Here is a 21,333-nt window from a genome sequence, read left to right as displayed (position 1 = left end):
GTTAGTTTTGTTTATATTTAAGGGTGCCAAGATATTTTAACTAAACTAGATCCAAAAAAAACTTGATAAGATTGTAGGGTTTTTTTATGAAAGAGATTCCAGATAGATCCAAAATGTGTCTGAAAAGATTGAATTTGAAATTGTTTTAACTTCTTCAGATTGAGATTCCATCCTTAAATGAAATAACAACATGGAGTTTTAACAAAGCTTAAATAATCAGCTGCTCATACAGATTTTTACAGAGAAAAGAGGCGAATCAGTGGTTACTCAGAACCACATTTACACCCAGGACACTTTGGATCGGACATGTGATTGTCCACCAGCATTTCCAGGGAAACTTCCACTTCCTTCCGAGCATCGACCAGGAAGGATCATCGGTTTTCGCCACTGAGGATTTACTTGTGACATCTTCCTGCTGTTCTTTCCCTGGAGGCTGCCCGCTACAGTTGAGGAGGTGGATAACCAACTTGGTGATGGATCACGGTTGTAAAATCTGTCTGGTTTTGGGTCATCAGGTTGAGGCTGCTGAGAGTTTGTTGGCAGTTCTGACAGCTCTCTTTGGTCTGCTGGTGATGAAGAGGCTTTATTGCTTTGTATGAGACAAAAATAAAAACATTTACTATTCAGCTTAGCGTTAGAACCAAGGAGTTAAACCAAATTAACACGTTTTTAACAGTACAGTAGGGTTTTATGCCTTTTTTACATTTTAATTTCAGTTTTTTATTGTTTTCTGTTTTACATGAGATGTTTCAAATGACCCAAAGGATATTTGTGACTTTAAAGCAACAGCATCATTGTTTTCAAACCAGATCAACATTTTTTATGTAAACTGAAGTTGATACTTTCTAATTGTACTTGGAAGTGTAATTTTCTGTCCTCTAAGGTGGAAAATTGAAGATGAACATCTTTTGGATTTACAAAGTTGTCTCACAATCCAATATGGCTGCCACACGTGTAAAACAGTGAAGGTTATTTCTAGAACTGGGCAATAGAGCTTAAAAATAAAATGTCAATTTTTTTCATAATACATCTGTTTTATTAAAGGAAATTACAGAAAATATTTTCAAAAAGTGGCTTTTATTTTAATCATCCCTTCAGTGAGTTGGATGATGGAGTATTAGAGCCAGACTCTACAAATTTTTCCTACTAAAATATAGTCATAATATTAGCAGAATAAGATGGTATTTTACTGGAGGAAAACACCTCATAATTATCAGAAATAAAGTTGTTTCAATTGAAAAAAAGCTCAATTATTGAGATCTGATGTGGCCCATAGACGTCTTTCTTTGAAATAGACTCAGTTATTTGCATGATTGTTTCAAATTATTACTGATAATAACTTAATACTGATGTGATAAAATATTAAGTATTTCTATAAGTATTAAGCCTAAGGTATAAATTCACAAGATGCTCATTCCGTATTTTATTGTTTGTGTAAATCCTATTAAAACTAATATTTAATTCTCCTAATGTTACAACCTTATTTTGATAATGTAACGCCTTTAGTCGTTTTATTTTTACTGTATTCATATTAAAAAGAAATCGTAGCCTGGCCCTAATACTCTGTTGCAGAAGATGGCTGACATCACCATAAACTATGAAAACCAAAGGAATACAATGGTTTAAAAAAATCAGATTTTCTAAAAATGATATCTCCAAAAACCATAAATTTAATTAACTGATGAAATCAATTACCACCCAGCCCTAGCATTTAGCATTTTTGTAATTTCATACTTTTGCAGTTCTATATATAGTTTTATATCTGACTTTCTAAAGCATAAAATTCTAAAGTTTACTGGCCAGATGAGAATTTCCAAACAAACCAAAGAACTCAAATTAAAACCAAATTTCCTCACAGTTGAAAAGTTGAAGTTGAGCATAAAGACGCAGCTACAACTTAAAAAGTACACCAAACTTGACCTCTGAAACTACATTGTTCAGAACAGTATTAACATGATTTGATGCACAATAAAGAAAAATATTTAAAGACATTTGTAAAAAGCCTCATACTTCTGCTGCTCCAGCTCTAAGCCTTTCCTCTCATTGACTGGGTAGGTGTGAAAGATCCCCATCCCAATCAGCAGAAGTGTGACGGGAACTGGAGAAAACAGCACAAACAGAGCTGTCACCACTTCATCGCCATGGTTACACGCACCTGCTTTGTAACCTACAACCCTGCAGACAAGAAGACAGAAAATACAACACAATTCACACAAATAAGAAATGCACAGAGACTAAACAGAGGCGATACTCACTGTAACATCATGGTTGACAGTCCCACAGATAGCCCTCCTGCTAGCTTATTGCAGAAAGCATAACCGGAGAAAAACAGAGGCTCCAGGTCTTTAAATGAGGGATGTCTCAGAGAAAAGTCATCTATCACATCAGGAAGCATTGACCTGCATAATACGGCCATAAAAATTACATTTCTGTTTCAGGGAAGGCTGAAAAACTAAGTTTCTGCAGAACTCATCACTGGCTGGTTTGGCAGGCCTGATGAATAATTCATTCGGTTTTCATACAAATTAGATCTGACAGGCGTTGGAAATGATTTTAGAGTTTTTATTTAGCCGGGTGGTTGACTCACCACGGCAGCAGGAACACGGTCGCCACGCTGAATCCCATCAGGATGCACATGGTCAGGAAAACCGGGAGGCTGCTGGGAACGCAGGCAACTGTGATCACGGCTGGGATGAAGAGCTGCAAGAGAAAACAAGAGGCTTTGAGAGACAAAAAGAAACACTAAATATGCAGATAATAATAAAAGACTTACTGAAAGGCCAATGAAAACTGTGGACTTTTTTCCAATTCTCAGAAGGACAAACTGCCAGAACGGAACTGCTACGGAAGCAGAAATCTAAGGAAGTTCAAAAAATGTTTTAAACGCACAAATAAAAGTTACATTTCATAAAATTAAGTTAAAATCAACTCAAATCTTACCAACAGAACCAGCAAGAGGAGCTGAAAATGAGCTCCCAGTCCAGCAGCATTAGTGCAAAACAAGGCAAAGTTTCCCAAAGACATCTGAAATCAAACAGAAGGAGAAGGAAACTTTCGTTTAGATGCGCGAAAGAACCTTCAGCTTGAAAAAATGACATGTAAAAAGTAAGACATACGACAGAAAAGGGGCAGGATTACATATGTTTATACTTCTTTCTATCTCTTTTTCAAACAAATATTAAGGTATTTGAAGTGTGAATGTGAATACTTTTGAAATAATCCAACTTTTTTGTTAGCTAAGCTGAGCTAAGCTAACAAAAAGTTAACAGGAGTAAAAATAGAAATGAGTGACAATCATAAACTGTACCTGAAATGCAAGAACACAGAAAACAAAGCCGAGCACGAGTCTCTGGTAAGGAACGTGACACATGAGCATCTTCAGGGAGCTCAGGCAGGATGGACGTTCAACAGCGTCTGGAAAAACAAAAACATACATTTCACTTGAATTATGGTCACATTTTTATCCAAACAAAAAGACAGAATCACTGAAATGTACTGAGGTTTAACAGTGGTGTAAGAAACACACTGTATCTATTTCTGTTGTTGTTTTGTCAGAATCTAATGAATCAAAACAAATAGGAATATCAGACAAAGATAATTTTGGTCCACTCTTCTTTGCAGAGTTGTTTTAACTCAGCCACATTCAAAGCCATTTGACCATAAATAATCGTTTTGAGGGGTTAAAGTCTGGATGTCACTGTGAAAACACAGTCTTACAAGTATGTCTGGTCCAATTTCTTGTGCAAATGTCTTAGTACACTAGAAATATGAAAAATTAACTTATAAATAGCTGTTCGGCAATAAATGTGAACTTGTTTTAAGTAAATAATTCCTTACTATTGATGAAAAAATTCTAGTTTTATTGGCAGATAAATTACTTTATAACATGGGAAAGATGTCTTGTCATAAGTTAAATAATCTGCCAATAGAACTAGAACTTTTTCACCAATATTAAGGAATTACTGACAAAAAAAGCTTATATTTTTTGCTGAAAAGTTACCTGAAAGCTAGCTTTGGTTTATTTTAGGTGTGCTAAGATATTTGTACCAGAAACTAGACAAAAAATGCTTGGTAAGATTTTGTGTTTTTGCAGTGAAGTCCAGACTTTAACCTCTCAGAATGATTATTTATGATCCAGTGGCCTTTAATGTGACTGAATTAATATGAATCTGAAAAAAAGTATCTTTGTTTGATATTATAATCTGTTCAGCTGACTTTAAAACGTCAAAGAAGTTTTATTTAAAATCTGAAATAATTTAAAAACTGTTAAAACAACACTGTCATAACTTTTTAGCATGGTGCCAGGATAGTTTGGATATCATTTCTCCTTAATAAGATAAATCTTCATTTTAAAAGTGCGTTTTATATTTAAAAGTGTTATTTTTGTCTGATATAAATGGCATTTTAATGAGCATTTTATTTGCAGTGTCTGTATACTGACCGTGTCGGACTGACTGCTCCCTCACACCGAAGAACAGAACCAGGCTGCTGAGGAGGAACAAGCCACCCGTGACCCCGGCTGAGGTCAGGAAAGCCTTTTGCTGGAGGCAAAGTAAACACCAGGAAGTGTATCTCATAAGTAATTCATGTTTTGCTGTCTACAAAGTTAGACGAAACACAATCTGGCATTTTTATGTAACCTAAAGTTGACCTACTGTGGTTCCTTGAACAGGTTGGGACAGCTCTACAGGCTTTTTATTATCTTTTTTTTTTTTTGCAGAAAGTCTTTCTTACATAATGAGATTTAAGTCTGCTCAGTTCTGCCCACATTGGGCTGCTTTCACAATGAGCTGTTTCAGAGTCTCTTGTCACCTTAAATCTCCAACTCAAAGTTGGTACTTGTACATATATATTGCTGGGGGGAAAAAAAGCACAATTATACCAATGTACGTCTTTGAAAAGTAGAAGTGGCGCCTCCTGCACAAACAACAAGAATCCAGCCTAATGGTAAGTCAACAACAAAACACTTATTTTTTCAGCAGCCATTGTACACCTCATACAATGCTGGATATTCACTTTGGTTGCCAGGTAACGGGGCTGGGCTCAGATGCAGTTGCTAGGTAACAGCACATTGCCTAAAGATTGTGACTTAACAACTGGGAAGTTTTGAAATGGCTCGTTTTCCAGACACCAAAAAACATTAATTTACTGCCATAAAACGTCTTAGTGGTTTTCTTAAGCGCCTTGGCTGTTTTCAGAAGCAGCGGAGACCCAAGTGGACGTATAAAAATGTGCAAAATGGGAATTGGCCCCTTTTAATATTTCTGTGACTGTCAGTAAAGTCATAGAAAGAGTAATTTTGTCATTTTGTCACTGACAGCTGGAACACCTCTCATGATGCTATTATTCACAGATATGTTAATTTGACATTTTGCCACCCACTTCAGTAATTTTTAAAGCTTTATCACACCTTAGATGGTCAGAAGAGGCTGAAAGGGCAGCATGACACCCAGAATGCTTTACTTCCTGAACAGCTGTTTTAATTTTTAATTCCAAAAAAGCATAAAAATTATCAACAGTTTCTTTGTTAAACAAAGAAGTTTTTAATTAATCAGAAAATTAAAAAAAATAAGGAGCTTTACCCATGAAATGATATGTGTCCATTATTTATCTGATATTTAGTAAACTTAAAAAATGTGTCAAACTGTTTATGATCTTATAGAAGATGAGAGCCACTGCAAAAACACAAAATCTTACCAAGAAGTTTAGGTGTACAGTTAATATAAGACAAAACTAACTTTCAGGTAACTTGTCAGCAAGATGTAGCAGCTTGTTTTAAGTAAATGATTACTTAATATTGATTAATAAATACTAGTTCCACTTTTCATAAAACCTTTTACCAACCTGTAAGTGAAATACTAAGATTAGTATTTTTTCATAAACATTAAGGAATTATTTACATAAAATAAGCTCATATGCTGAAAAGTTACTTGTTAAAGTTACTTTTGCCTTATTTTGTGTGTTTGCAATAGAAATTAGACAAAAATACTTATTTTTGCACTGTTTAGGTTTTGACATATTTAATGAAGAGCATGAAATATTTTATTTTTCAGTATTTGACCTGTGGATCAATAATCAGACTTGATCAAGCCAGGTTGATTTCTGCCTTTCAAGTTTTTCTTCTAATTCCTGTGCAGCTTCCATGAAACCCTAATGACATTTTAATGCATATTTCTTGAAAGTGAAAGTATAAATGGTTTATATTACTGCAATATCTGTAGGAATAATACCTGAACAAGCAACAATGTCTTCATCCAGCCAAATAAAGTAAATTACAGGGTAACAAGATCTTCCTGGGACATTGTGAGTATAATAGAAGCTCAAAGTTGCCAAGCCTGTTCTATAAATATTAGTTTAAGCTCGTCTCTATTTTAATGTCCCAGTACCGTTTCATGCAGAGAGGCAGTCTGCGGCGCGGGTGAGCTGTGAGGCGTCTGATGGACCTGGTCCAGATGCTCACAGGCCTCCTGCTTCTCAGCGTTGAACACGGAGACGACTTTTCCCTGAATCACTGACACCAGCAGCAACGCCATCATCTCCACGCTCATTCCTGGAGGAAAACACCACAAACACACAGAAAAGCCTGGAGTGAACCCAGTACGTGACAACATCCCTGTTAAAACTGCAAGCTAAGACAATCATATATCAAAGTTTCCAGCTTTGGTGCAACAAAGAATTTGAAGAAACATAAAAAGAGGGGCAATAAATGAGGAAACCTTTAATCCAATACTTTTGATTTAAATCTAACTTTCCCTTTGACTGGGATAGTGAGTGAATGCACTACACTAAAAAAATACCAGCCTGAACTGACCACGACACTCTTCAGTGTGTATGTTGAGAAAAGACGACTCAAAGTTCCCTACATTCAGTTTCAGTGAGGCACGTTAAAGCTGTTCCCACATTTTCCCGTCTAATAGATATTTTTTTGGTTAAAACGTGATGGATAAATCTCCCATTAGTTAGTAAAGTTAATTTTCACCAATTTGACTGTGGTGTATAAACATTTTCAGATGCAGCCCAGTGGCTCTGAGATACCAGCTGGTGAGTGTCTGCGGTTCCTCTTACGGCAGGCAGTGGCAGAGTCTCTGTCCCTCTGGTGTCCTCCCAGGGACATGCTCATCGAGACGTAGGGGACGCTGTAGCACTGCTCACAGACAACATGGGGGAGACATGACACCAGCTGACAGCAAATGAGAAACTCGATAACCATGGCGACGAAGCTCCCAGAGAAATAACAGCACATACAGCTGATGGAATTCCTGTCGCCATGGTGACGGGGACAATGAAGGACAGTGGAGCACAAACAGATTGAAGCCATAATTCTCTACTATCACAAAACAGCACAAACTATTTACCTTCTGTTATCAATTTTATTTTATCAATTAGTTAATGAGGGAAACTATCACTTAAGCAGCTTAATTTGGAACTTAAATTACCCATAAACTGAGATATTCCAGTGGTAAAAATCTGTTTTACTGCTTAGCAACTTTTTAAAAGACTTCCAGCTAAGAAACTAGATATGTGACATAAAACAACTTTTGAGTTGTTTTATGTCACATATCTAGTGTGACATGCAGGTCCTATGGTCCTAAAACCAAAGGACCTGCATGGATTTTTGGATCTGGATTTTAGAAAGTAAGAAAGTTAGCCACACATATAATGGCAAACTGACAAAGCTTTTTTCATCCATCTTACAAATGCAAAGTGAATAAATCTTTTAAAAAAAAGTAAAATCAAAAAATTTAGTGGGAATGAAACATGTATGCTCATTATGAGGGATTTCTCTACAGAGGGGCCTGCCCAGGGCACCATTCCTGTTAGCACCACCACTGTCTCTGTAGATAGAATCCTAACTAGGAAATAAAGTTCAGTTAGCTCAGAAACATGATTTTAAATCCAAGCTGAACATTTAAATAAGATCTGTTGACTTATATTTGCATAAATTGATTAAAAATAAAGAAAAATGTACTTCAGAAAGCTTTATTGTAAAAATGTAGTGAGCAATTTATTAATAAACTTGTATTATTTATAGATGGATTAAAAGTCCCAGAATATATGGATAGTGAAAAGTTTTAATAAATTAATAATACATTTCAATAATTATTTCATAAGTTATTCATTGACATTTGGCACTCTTCACTCTCTACTGGAGCAACAGTTTAGGATTAAGCTTTTAGGGAAAAAACTATATTAGGAACATAGATCTATATATAAAAATGTTCACGGTTTTTCTAAATTATTCTAAAAGTATGTTAGAAATAAAATGGCTTGTTCTTAGAAAAAAAGCACATTTTCAAAACTTAAAAAATAATATTTTCTCCAGGCCTAAATTATAAAATACAAAAAATAAAATTGTACTGTTGCTCTAAATTATTCTAAAACTATATTAGGGATAGACGATGAATAAAATTTATAATGCTATTAACGTGAATTTTATTAGCTGTTGAGATTTGGATTTTTTTTTTTTGTTGTTTGTTTGTTTGTTTGTTTTGTTTTCTTTTTCTTCTGTGGGTAGGCCGCAAGAGCGGCAGGCTTTACGGGTGGAAACTGTCAAATCTGGCAACCCACCAACAGCACCATGTTTGTGTGAGGCGCATGCGCCATAGTGGATAGAAATTTGGCGCATTTTCGACGCCATACGGATCGACTTGAAATTGTCTCCGTGTTGATGGGGCCTTCCTGCTGAAGGATCAGCTAGAGTGGGTAGGCCATGTTTGAAATAGCTGCATCTGAAGGTCGGCAAGTTATTTTTCAGAAACCTTATTCGAAGTAGTTTATTTTGTCTCTGATGAAGTTATTGAAACCATTTTTTGTGGTAAACAGAGCAGCAGACGAGGAACGACGGTAACACCACGGCGTCTCAGCGGCGGTTTGTTTGGCCGATCCGAGGAGGGGGAAAATGGCGTCTGGAACTAACAGCAGATCGATTATGGACATACTAAGATGATCTTCAGTGAAGCTGAGGATTCCCTTCAATCAAACTGAAGATCGCTTCCATCGAGCTGAGGATTCCGTACAAGGTGCCTGGCGGATCCGGCCAACCCATCAAAGGTTTAAGTCGAAGAACTGTTCCAATGGCGGATCCAGAAGACATCTCAGGGTAGGAGCTGTTGCTGTGCTACCGCTATTGCTGAAGGCCAACGCTAGGCCTCTTGGTGTGCTGGTTTGGTTTGTTTCTCTGCTGAGAGTCAATGAGCTGAGAAGGATTCTGCTGTTAATTCTGTCTTTAGGGTTTTTGTGCTGTTTGAAACAGCTACTGTGGTCATGTGACCTGTAGAGGTTTATGCTATCTAGCATTTTGGAATTTCAAGTTCATAGTTGAAAGTCAGTTGTGATGAGAAAAAAAGATGGCTGCCAATGATTAGGCAAATGCGGATTAAGGGCTGCAGGAAGTGATTCGGCTTAGTAAATATCACTGTAATACACATTGATCAGATGCCTTCGCATAATTAGTGATTTTTTTCTTGTATACCTTTTTCATTTTTTTGTATCTATTTGATATTTAAAATTGAATCAAACATTTCAAAGATGGGGTCCATACTTTAATAATTCAAAAACTCAAACAAATTTCATTTTTTGTGGTTAAACGGTTCAACGGCAATTTAAATTCAAGCATGAAAAGAGATTTTATTTTTGTGTTGAAACCTGCGGCGTCGTGATATTTTATTTCCTCTGGACAACGACAGTCAACAGAAAGATCTGGAGCTGCAGGTCAGAGGTCACAGAGGATACACTAATTCACCATCTTGTCTTTGCAGGTTTTCAGTTGAAATTAACTCCCATATTTTCTTTCTAAAGATAATCCACTGGAACCTGTCTTTGATTGTTTGCATCTGGTTTTTCTCCTAGATAAATATAAATACGATAATTTTGAGCTCACGGTTGTGAATTTAAGGCCTTGTCAATACCACGTGGTATATAGACTCAGATGGATACTGATCAGCAGTTTTTGTTGAGATGGACACTCTGAAGACACCAGATGGTGTTAGACTGGTGGGAAATATGGATGTCAAGATGGTTGTGATGGCACTGACTGTGAACCCAATCCCAGGAAGTGTGGTTTGCTACTTCCTGTAGCCACTCCTCAAGGCTTGAAGTCGTCGGATAAGTTCAAGGAATTTGGTAACAAAGGTAGGCGTTTTGGTCGTGGGTACAACAACCAGAACTTTGATTCGCTCAACGCAAGAAAAACACGGTAGGCTATATGAAGGTTTGGTGTTCTGGTCTTGGGTATAGCGACCAGAAGAGATCTTGTATTCTCTGGTTTGTGATCAAATGTGTAATTCAAGGGTGTGATAACTAACGAATAGGGGAAATGTCCTTCAGCCAGGTTTCGGGGTTTGACTTGAAACCCGTACCCATCCTGCTGTCCTTCATCCTGTTCAGGAATCCTCCTGGATCAGGTTTTCGTCTGATTTTGCCCTTCGTCGACCCTCCATTTATGGACGGAAAAGCCCTTTGCCACCCCACTGATGGACAACCTTAGTGACCTCTGACTTTACCACTGGGCTCAGCAAGTTTTCTGGAGGAAAACCAGGAAGTGTTCCCAGGTGATCAGGTCGGGCAAACTCTCTCAGCAATCTTCCTTAAAGAATGCTGCAGGTATTTTACTGTTGAAGCAATTTAGTGTGAGGTTTTGAAAACCATTCGTTCTGAGTCATTAAAGACCTGAAACCTGCACCCGTCTTGCTGTCGCTGTCTTCCTGGTTCGCCTTGTTTCCGACTCTGATTTTTCCTTTGCAGCTTCAGGACTAAAACTGATCCTGTCTGCATAAATCTAATGAATTAACGGTTGAAGGTCATATGTAGGGTTTTGATTTTTAAGATTATTTCCAGTTCTTGGAGAAAATAACTGTACCTCTGGTTAACCTGTCACAGTAAGTTACATGATTTTCTTTCTACCAAAACCAAAATGATTGTTTTTGTAAAGTGCTTTAAGACATTCGTTGTGAATTAGCGCTGTATAAATAAACAGAATTTAATTGAAAATGTGAAAAGCTAAAGGAAAATGAAAGAAATTTGTAACGTCTGTCTGTAGTGATGAAATATTTGGAAAATAAAGGAACTTCAAGTAAATGTACTTTAACTTTGTGTTTACTTTTATAGGCACATGTGAATTTTATGAATTAAATTCATAAAAGCCTGGTGGTAATACATCCATGTTTTTGAGTTAAATTTTTAAAGTAGACAAAAATGTGAACATATTTGTGTTGTTGGAAGATTAATACATGATCACCAACTACAAAGTCTTAAAAAATTCAAATATTACTAAAAACTATGTTTAGCCTGGTGGGGTACAAGTAAAGCCTGGTAGCCCGCCAGGCTTATAAAACCTCTTTATTGTCTGAGCTCTCACATTTGAGTCGATTTGTACTCGTGTGCCTTGAAGTTGATCCTTGGGGAGAAAAAGTTATTTAAATTGAATTGGAAACTGAAGATATTTACGCTCATGAACGTCTCGAACAGACAGGCGGCTGTGAGGAACCACAACACGCAGGCGGCCTCCGACATGGAGTCTGCAGGCACAAACCAAAGCAGCACGTAGGACAGGATGCCAAACGGAGTGGAAACAACCAGCCTGCCAGATGAAAAGGTGAAGGTTCAAATTCCGGACATCCGACTCCAGCAGAACTACAATCCTGCAAACTTTCAGAAGCTTCCCTGATGTGACGGATGACTCTAAAAGCTGCAGGATTGTGGCTCTCAGGAACTGGAAAATGGTGGAACATTTCCAGAATAAGTGGCTTAGTAGTGAATGAGCAGCTGACTGACCATGGGGTGAGTTTGCCGATGGGTGTCCAGGTACTGCGGGTCACCAGGTATCCAACCAGAGGGTCGGTGACGGCATCCCAGGCCCGACTCAGAAACAGGATCAAAGACACAGAGGAGGCCTTCATCTGGGCAGAAAATGGACAATTAATGGCGCATAACTTTTATAGATGTTTAAACGCCTTTAAAACAACTTTCATCCTTTATTTTTGTGACACATTTTAAGATGACAGAACATCTTACCAAGTATCTTTGGTCCAGTTTACAGTGGAAATGATTTATTACAATTCAAATAAAACTAAACTGACTTGGAAGTAACTTTTCAGCAAAATATAGCAGTTTTTAAAATCGATTCCTTATTTGTTTTATTGTCAGATTATTTCACTCACAGGAAGATATTGTTTTAAGTGAAATAATCTGACAGGAACAAGTATTTTTCACCAATACTAAGGAATTACTGACTTAAAACAAACTCCATTATCTTGCTGAAAAGTTACAAATTAGTTTTCTTATTTAAAGTGTACTAAGATGTTTCCACTAGAAACTAGACCAGAAATACTTGGTAAGATTTTGTTTTTGCAGTGTAGAGTATGGTATAGTACCCAAAAACTGTATTTAAGAGTAGGACTACTTCAACATGTTTTCACTTTGGTAAAAGAAAAAAGTAACAAGAAATTACCAAAGAGTAAAAAAGTATTTGGTAAAAAGGCTACTCATCAATTATGTCAAAATTACATCAATTTGATCAGACAGACCAAAACATTTCTACAAAATGTTAATATTTTAAAGACAAAATGAAAATAATTTGTATAAATAACATAATTACAAAATAAAATCTGGCAAAAGAACATTTTTCCAAATCGGTTTATTTCAATAAAAAACTTTTGTCTGGTGGATTTTTGGTTAAAATGTGTTTATTTTTCATTCAGTGGGTAGAAAATCCAGAAATTTTACTCAAACAAGAGTAGCAATGATTCAAAATAAAAGTATGTATAACCTAGTAGAAATTACTCCTAAAATAGATTTTTACAAAACATTACTCAAACGGTAAATTTAATTAGTTTCTACTCGACTGTGGGAGGTTTTTGGCGAGAAGAGGAACTATGATTTTCTTGTGGGCCACTGAGAAAAATTATTGTTGCAAAAAAAAGTAATTGAGGGAAGAAAATTCTTTGAGTTTATCCCAAAAGGTGAGGATAAAATGTTCCATTTTTGTGTTAACAGGTTAAACTTTCACCTGTACGACATCTAGCAGGAAAATCTGCAGTGAAATCCCGATGGCAGCAGATGTGACCTGATGTGGGACGCCTCCTACGGCGTAGCAGATCTTCATGATCAGAGGGATCCGCCCCGATCCCTGAGGACCAGAGAGGACAGACAGGAGGTTAAATCTGCAGTAAGCAACTTTTATAAACCGTTTGGGTTTAAAACTGTCACTATGACCTTATGGTGCAACATGAGACGGATGATCTGAAAAAATAAAAAAATTCTGCCTTCTCCCAGTGATAAGTAAAATCAACCAATCAGAGCCAGAAGGAGGGTCTTAGCAGTGTCAATCATTATTGTGTATTCCTTGTGGAAAAAGCTTTGGGACAGCCCTGTCTGTCCCAAGATGGCTTCACATCCGCTTTAATAAAACTCCAGTTTGTTTCTCTAGAAAGTCTGGTTCGTTGGGGAATGAGAAGTCGAAGTCTGAAGCGGACCAGAACGCAAACTCAGGTCTGGCTAAAAGCTCCAAAAGCAGGACGTAGGCTGCAGCGCAGGGCATTCTGGGTAAATAAATTCCTAATGTTGCAATTTTGGTTCATAATCTAACCAAAATTATTGGACTATCAGGTGTGAAAACAACCATAGAAAACTCCATGAAGACATGAATGAAAGGTTTTAGAACCCCCTGACCTGAACCTGATACAAGATCTGTCAGCTTAATTAGAACCAGGCCTTCCTGTCCAACATCAGTGTCTGACCTCACTGTTGCTTCATGAAGAATAGTCAGAAATCCCCATCAACACTTCACTAAACTTTGTGGACAGGCTGTACTAAAGAGAGCTGGGTTAAAGCAAACAAAAACAGCTTACATTATGACTCTGCTAAAGAAAACAATTTCCTTAATATGTACAAAACTGGTGCAAGTATACATTTTTTTCAATATTAAGGAATCATTAACTTAAAACACGTTTATCTAAAAAGTTAGTTTTAAATTAGTCTTACTTCAAGCGTGGTAAGGTATTTGCACCAGAAACTAGATCAAAATTACTTGGTATTTTGTGTGTTTGCAGTTTTGTTCTGTAGGAGAAAGAAAAAGCAAATCTCTAGAGTAATTTAAAACATTTCTTCAAGTCAAATCAGTGATTCAATGAAAATCTTCCAGGAAGTGCAGACTTTATTTCTGCTCTTTGTCCTGCTAATTCTTGGATGCTGTGGTGAAATTTTCCACGAAAAGAGAGAAATCAGTTACCCACCCTCTGCTCTCCTCCACGCTTCGACAAGACATTTCTTAACGCCTCGAGCTTTTTCGTAAAGTTTTCATAGCAGCTCATCCTCGGTGTGCAGGAGCAACAATCACCAGGAAAACGGAGTGTGAAGCAGAAAGCAACACTTCTCTTCAGGACTTAATTAAATCCCACTTATGTGGAACTGAAATCCGGTCGAGCCGCTTTTCTTTTTTACTTCAAAGTGCAGAACAGCAGATCGTTTTACACCGACTGAAAGTCATTGTGGCAGCTTCCTGTGTGGAAAGGTGAAACATGAATCACAGTGAATATTTTCAGCTAAATTAATAAAAACTAGAAACTCTGATTCTGTTGAAAGCCTAAATCATAAAATGCTTCCTCTTGCTTCTGCCTCAGGATCTTTAAAGGTCACAGTAAGATCATGTGAGAGCAACCTTTAAAGTCCAAGAAGCCATTTTCCACTTTACTACTCCTAAATAACGTAGAGCCGCCAAATCTACGTGGGAAAAAAATAATTTTAAATATTTAGAATTTACTAATTAAAGTTAATTTTATATTTGCTTTTAGGTTTGAAAATTGGATAATTTTCCAAAATGGATCTAAAAAAAAGAACGAGAGAAAAGCAAATAGTTTTCAGCCTAATGACAAAGAAAAACAAAATGAACAAGAAATGTATTACGGAGCTAAATTGGAGCCATAAAGTTAAAAAAATGTAAATGGGAAAAAAATTTTTTAAAGCCATAAAAAATTCAAATGTTCTTCTCAGATTCAAGGTTTTTCTTCAGTTTCAAAATTATTTTTCAGTTTTCAAACTTTTGAGTTTCAAAATTTAAAAAAACCTTTTATCAGTTTAAAAATGAACACTTAAAACGTTCCAGTTTCAAAATTATTTTCTGGTTTAAATTTTTTTTTTTAGTTTTGAAAGACAAACAAACTTTAGTGTCATATTGTACCATTAATGTTATTTAGTAGCTCAAATACAGAAGTTATAGTATGGAAACACCAGATTTGTTAAAAAATAATAATGATTAAAAAAAAAGATTTATGCTTTTTTTTTTTTTTTTTTTGTAAAAATCTTCAAGAGGAGGAGCTAAACGTCATTTTCCTTGTTCAGACACTTTAGATTTTCCAGAGCTTTTTGCAGAGGTTCCCCTGACCTCTTGTGGAAAACCAGAGAAAATTTCCAACATTTTTCATCAGGGGGCAAAAAGATTTTATCTGGTATATTTCTTGCCAGTCAGGAGGATAATTCTAATTAGATTTTTTTATTACACCTTTTAAAACATCATCATTTGTTCTGGCTTGTTGGAGCTCAGTTGGCTGCTTCCTCTCACTTCAGTCCAAAACATGAACATGTTCAGAAGAATAGTTCCCCCTTATTGAACAACTCGACCTGTGAGTCACTGAAGCATGAAAAGCTTTTGGATGAAAGGATGAATCAGCTTTCAAACTGAGCCACATCCGTGGATTCATGCCCACACACTTTCCCATCCTGAGTGTGTGGGCTCATGGACAAGCCCACACAGGCAGCGCGGCTGCAGCGCGTCGCTCGGTGTGGGCAGGAAACCTGAAATCCAAACAGGCACATTGAGGCCCAAAACTATTCATACCAGCGTCAGGTTTTACTCAATTCCACTTCATTTATTTATGTAGCGCAGATTTAAATTTTGGAGTTAAATGTTGTTGTTTTTTTTTTATATATATATATAATTTTGTTTTACCATGTTTCTGAGCCAAAGATAAGGAGTATGGGAAAGAGCGGCGGTCAAATACCTCAACATATTTTTACTGACGTAAAGTAAAAGGTAGCCGTCCAAGAAGACTAAAAAAGTATTTGGTAAACGGTCTACTAAAGTACTGAGTAACTGATCAAATTGTCAATCATTTAATATTTAAAAATTGCACAATCAGACGGACCAAAATAAAGTTAAGTCGAAATCTTGGTTTTAAGAACAAAAATGATAATTCATATTAATAAAAAATACCAAAATCAGGCAAAAATAATTAATAAAAAAATCCTTCTTTCAATATAAAAATTACAAAACTTTAACAAAAGCTGCAGATGTGTCTATATCTGGTGAATTTTTGGTTAAAACATGTTTTTTTCATTTAGTGGGTGGAGAATCCAGAATTTTATTCAAATAAGAGTAGAAATACAAAATAAAATTACTCAAGTAAAAAATACAGCGTAGTAACAATACTCCTAAAAAAACAAACTTTTTTCAAAGTTTCTCAAGTAAATGTAATTAAGTAAATGTAACTATGGTAGACTCTGATGGAGCTTTCAAACCTTAAAGTGAAGTTAAACCATCTGGAAAATTCCAGCAAAGTGGGCGGAGCCAATGAACGTGGGGGGCGTGGCTTAATGTGTAAACAAATAGGACAATCCAGCTGCTTAGGCTCCATTTGACAGGAGGCCAGTACTATGACGGATAGGAGTAAAATTCAGCCAGAAGACTCGGATTTTCGAGAAAAAAACAGTTTTGTTTTGTTTTTTTACAGAAAATTTCTAAGATTAATCTCAAAATTTGAAGCTTTGACTTTTCAAACTTAGACATTTTTTTGTTTCTAAAAAAAATTGACAGTCAGAAATTTTCCAGGTTTCTTTCTAGCAAATTTTCAAACTCAGAAACTACCAAATCTTTTCTAGAAAATTTCTGAGATCTCAGAAATTTCTGGTTTTTTTCTAGCAATTTTTTGAATTTTGAAACTCAATTTTCCAATTTTTTTTTCTTCTAAAAAATTTGCCAGCATTAATTGTGAAATTGTTTTTTTTTTTCTAGCAAATTTTACTTTTCAAAATTAGAAATTTCCAAATTTTCTGGAAAATTTTAGAAATTATCTAAAAAAAAAAGTTCTCACTAAAATTTCTGGTATTTTGCAAGTAGAAATAATTCTGGTAATTATAATGAGCCTTTTCTTCTACAAGAAGATAAACTTGGTCTGATTTAATTTCAGTGAAAAAAAAAAATTTTTATTGTCATATATTGTCAAATACAGCTTAGTAAAAATATTGTCATATTTTTACTAAGCTGTATTTCTTACCGTTCTGCTACTCTTGAATAAAATTTTTGGATAGTCACTGAATGATGAACTATATTGACCAAAAATGTTTTTTAAAAAGTTTGACGATAACATTTGATTGATTTTGTAATTATGAATTATTTTAATTTTGGTCTTTAAAATGCCAAAATTTCCACATAACTTTATATTTTGATGTTGGTTATTTTTAAATATTAAATTAATAATTTGATCAGCCTGTTTACCAAACACTTTTTTCCCTCTTAATTTAACTTCTACTTTTTTAATTTTGAGCTTCTCTAACCTGAGTATAATTTGTGGATACTCGACACACCTCTCATGCAGGTTGCATAGAAAACAAATTGAAGTACAGTGATCCCCCGTTTTTTGCGGGGTTGCGTTCCAAAAATAACCGGCGATAAGTGAAATCCGCTTATCGCGGATAAGTAAAAGTTGTAAAAGATTACAACTTTTACACAACATAATTAAATACTCTACATACTCTTCCACCAAAGAACAAAACCTATTTTCAGATCAGCGGATGTGTGTTCTTAATGTGATCCTTTGTGCTGCCTCCAGCCACAGTTTTTTTTCAGCAGGTATTCAAAGTTTCAGTTTCCATCTCCTGAATGGGCAATCTGTATTATGTATATTTTAGCCAATCAGGACGTAGAACACAATGCACTGTGGAAAAAACTGCACAAAAATATCCGCGAAGCAGCGAGACTGCGAAAGGTGAACCGCGTTATAGCGAGGGATCACTGTAGTAGCATATTCTCATATTTGAGTTGATTCACTGAGATTCGTCACTCTGTAGTTTCATTTTTTTTATTTAAGCGTTTTGTTTCCAGTAGGACATGATCCATGAAAGACGATGTCTGATGGCTCCAACAGCAAAAAGAGAAAAACAACCTGATTGTTTTCACAAAGAGGAACAGAAACAAAACGGTAAAACAAAAAGTGTCACCAACTTTCACCCAGACTGACACAATTCTTCATTCACTGCAAAAACAGAATCTTATCAAGTATGTTTGGTCTTGTTTCAGGTACAAATGTCTTGGATTTAAATTAAGACAAAACTAACTTACAAGTAACTTTTAGTTTTGTCTCATTTCAAATATATTTGCATTAGAAACTAGAACAACAATGCTTAAGTTTGTGTGTTTTTGCAGCGTTTTTACTGATCTTTCAGCCAGTTTTACATTTATACTCAAACAGTGCAGAAATTATTAAATTTTAGGTCAGATCAGGGGTGTCCAAAGTGTGGTTCAGGGGCTATTTGTGGCCCTCAAACTGATTTTGTGCGGTCCAGCACCAGACGGTTTGCTGGACAGTTCATCTGCTGAACACTTTATTTGTCATAAGGTTCAATTTATAATCAACAATTTTCTTAGAATGGAAACAAAGTATTTAGCTTTACATAAACCAGTTTTTATAACAAGTCGAACCACGTCTGCAGAAACTTCTACTGAAAAGCCGACTTTGCTCCAGCTTTCATCAAATGTATTACTTGGCTAGATATGGTGAACATTTTCAAAGAAAGTGACCCAAATCCTGTTCTTATTCCGAGAATAAATTAATTCAATCAAGCCAAAAATCTGAAAATTCCTCTCAATACATCAAATGTGCAAAATCCTTTTTAAAATGTTTGAATTTACAATGAATAACATCCCTTTTCTACACAGAGGACTACATTTGTTTGTTTTCATGGGCAGCCAGTTCTTTTGGACACATGACAAAACGTTTGGGTAAAACTTGTTCAACAATGTGTTAGGACCATGGTAGACAGAAAAAAATAAGTAATTTTCCACCAGAAATATAGAGATTAATCCCTGAAATTTTCTGGAAAAAAACTGAATATTAAAAGTAAAAATGTTTGAGGGGAAAAAAATTCTGAAAATTTGAGATTAATCTCAAATATTTAATAAAAAAAAATGGGGCTCCAAAAGTTGAAAATCTGCCAGTAAAAAAACTCAAGTTTTGAAATGATTTTTTTAAACGATTTTCTGAATTTTGAAATTTTCTGAATTTCAAAACTCAAAAATCGTCATCCTTTCCACACTTTCTGTTCCACACTTTAGATTTTTTCTCAAAATTTGAGGGTTTTTTTTTCATCACAAATGTTCAACTTTTTGAGTTCAAACTCTCCACCCCCTGAAAATTTCTGAGATTTTTTGGGAAATTTTGATTTTTCCTCCCGTCTACGTAGCTCAGCTGCGCCGTCGTGGATTCGTGTTGCGCTACAAGTTTGTGCTCGTCGTCGTGTTCTCCTTGACCTGCCGCAGTCCGTACAGCCACTTGATCACTCTGGCGTTCCTCTCAATGACGGATACGCCGTACGGAACCCGATCCGCCCCCTTCGGGGCCTCTTCCTCCTCCTCCTCTTCCTCGCCGCCTCTCTGTGAGGCACCGCACTCGGACCCGGGAGCGCTGACGCTCCGGAAGCGGGCCAGCGACACGATGTCCGAACTGGAGGCCGGCAGGTCCTGCAGGTCGGCCGGCTCCAGGCCGCACAGGTTGAAGAAGCGCTCCAGCTCCGTGCCAGCCCGGGAGAACCGGTCGCTCATGTCCGACTTGGACCGGGTAAGAGAGGGTCGCTTTCTGGAGCTGGAGGAGGACAGCCTGGTGATGGCGGGGGACGCCGGCGCCGAGGGTTCGGGTTTGGGAGCAACCGGTGGCACCGGTTTCTGGATGAAGAGCCTCTGGCTGGACGTGGCCAGACACAGGGGAAGCTGGGGATGAAGCGGAACCGGCTGGAGCGGCTGCCGCCCGTACTGCGGCGGTCTGGAGGCCAGCCGCACCGGGTCCGCCTGGGGTATGACGTCTACTCTGCGTACCGTCCCAGCAGCTGGCGCCCCGGGACAAACCGGAGCGTCCACCTTGGCAGGAGCGGTTGCTTTTAGCCTCGGCGTAGTGGCAACGGCCCGGTCAGGGCGTGGAGGCGGCCGCGGCTTCACCTTCGGCGCTGGGGGCTTGGCGGGGGACTGGGCTCCATTGGGTAGGTCACTAATGAGGCTGCTGAGGCGCTCCACGTCCAGCTCTGCCCCCTCCGGCTTGGGGCTGGGTTGGGTCGGGGTCTTCCTGGTGGGCCGCAGCGGAGTGCCGGGATTCAGCAGCGGCTTCTTCAGTGCCGGCACCCGGACCGGCTGCTGCTTGGACAGAGCCACCTGACTCTTCACGTATTTGGCCTTGTCCGCCTCCAGTCTCTCCACGGCGCTCTGCCTCGGGGCGCTGGCGCCCGACTGGGCCCGTCGGTAGAAGTCTGGACCCAGTGGACCCTTCGGTCGCAGGCGTGGGGGAGAAACTCCTACAGCAGCTTTCAGCGGCTGCCTTGAGGGATGTTGGAGCGCCTCCACTGGCATGACTGCAGCTTCCTGTTTTCACTGTGTGGCTTCCTGTTGAACGCTAGGTGATCATCTTCCTGCCATGACCAAGAGATGTGACCTCTGCTGACCTTCAGCAGCCTGACATTTGGACTTCCTGTGGACAGCAGAGGAGAGTCGGTCACTTCTCAGTAAATAATGTCAATAAAACTTTTACAACACTTTCCTGGAAACTTCGGACAAATACAAACTCCACCACAACGCCACACTCATTAAAGCACAAAGTATTCACACCACATTCTGTTTTAAAGGGTCACTAAGTGACCATTTACAGTACAATCAAGTAACCATGTTAACTTCAGTTATGAAAACGTTGACCATACTTAGTATGTCATAAAATAAATTTTACTTCCTGATAAAGGTATTGAAATTGGGTCTGTTTCTTTAAAACCTCAGCCTTCAGGAAGTTATCAAAATGTTGCTCCTCTATTAACCTTTTAACATTTTTTTTAACCAGCGTTTCACTGAGAAGTAGATTGTATAATGAGCTCAGCTGATACACAGCTCCACCAGGGGTTTGCTAATTGCTGCTGGCTAGTCTGAAGGAGCAGTTTCCAAACTCAGAGGAGCAGCTGCGTCTCTAGGGCAGAAAAAACAATCATTTTGAATGGTTACCATGGAGATAATTATGTTAGTATAATGCTCATTTCTGATTTTTTTTTTTTTTTTTTTTTTTTTTTGGCGGGGGTGTGTTCTATTAATTAAAA

The 21,333-nt window shown here is 37.5% G+C and overlaps 2 protein-coding genes and 1 long non-coding RNA gene across 4 annotated transcripts in view; 1 reads left to right on the top strand and 2 right to left on the bottom strand.

Annotated features, from left to right (window-relative positions):
• Nucleotides 1-87: 87 nt before the first annotated feature.
• On the bottom strand, nucleotides 88-13,537 carry mfsd2al2 (major facilitator superfamily domain containing 2a-like 2). The gene is made up of 14 exons (XM_015060539.1): nucleotides 13,392-13,537; nucleotides 13,007-13,160; nucleotides 11,773-11,897; nucleotides 11,446-11,578; nucleotides 7,066-7,144; nucleotides 6,387-6,550; nucleotides 4,442-4,541; nucleotides 3,308-3,414; nucleotides 2,941-3,024; nucleotides 2,774-2,857; nucleotides 2,588-2,700; nucleotides 2,256-2,399; nucleotides 2,011-2,175; nucleotides 88-589 (listed from the first exon to the last, which is right to left on the bottom strand). The coding sequence occupies exons 1-14, from the start codon at nucleotides 13,535-13,537 to the stop codon at nucleotides 280-282; spliced, it is 1,908 nt and encodes a 635-aa protein (XP_014916025.1). The 3' UTR covers nucleotides 88-279.
• Nucleotides 8,355-11,086, top strand: LOC106964821 (uncharacterized). Its single transcript, XR_001428513.1, has 2 exons — nucleotides 8,355-8,735; nucleotides 8,824-11,086. It is a non-coding gene; the product is annotated as an uncharacterized LOC106964821 (long non-coding RNA).
• Nucleotides 13,538-19,437: 5,900 nt separating the features above from the next.
• The window catches only part of fam110a (family with sequence similarity 110 member A), an 8,675-nt gene continuing 6,779 nt past the window's right edge, over nucleotides 19,438-21,333 (bottom strand). For both annotated transcript variants that reach the window (XM_015060536.1, XM_015060535.1), the window contains one exon: nucleotides 19,438-20,723. In XM_015060536.1, coding sequence (XP_014916022.1) covers nucleotides 19,484-20,605 — 1,122 coding nt within the window. In that variant the 5' untranslated portion in view covers nucleotides 20,606-20,723 and the 3' untranslated portion in view covers nucleotides 19,438-19,483. The remainder of the gene's footprint in view (nucleotides 20,724-21,333) is intronic.

This window comes from Poecilia latipinna, unplaced genomic scaffold, assembly GCF_001443285.1.
Source record: "Poecilia latipinna isolate Pla-1442-1.1 unplaced genomic scaffold, P_latipinna-1.0 Scaffold1724, whole genome shotgun sequence".
Taxonomy (NCBI): Eukaryota; Metazoa; Chordata; class Actinopteri; order Cyprinodontiformes; family Poeciliidae; genus Poecilia; species Poecilia latipinna.
Note: the sequence above shows the minus strand (reverse complement) of the source record. Positions and strands in the feature narration are given on the sequence as shown.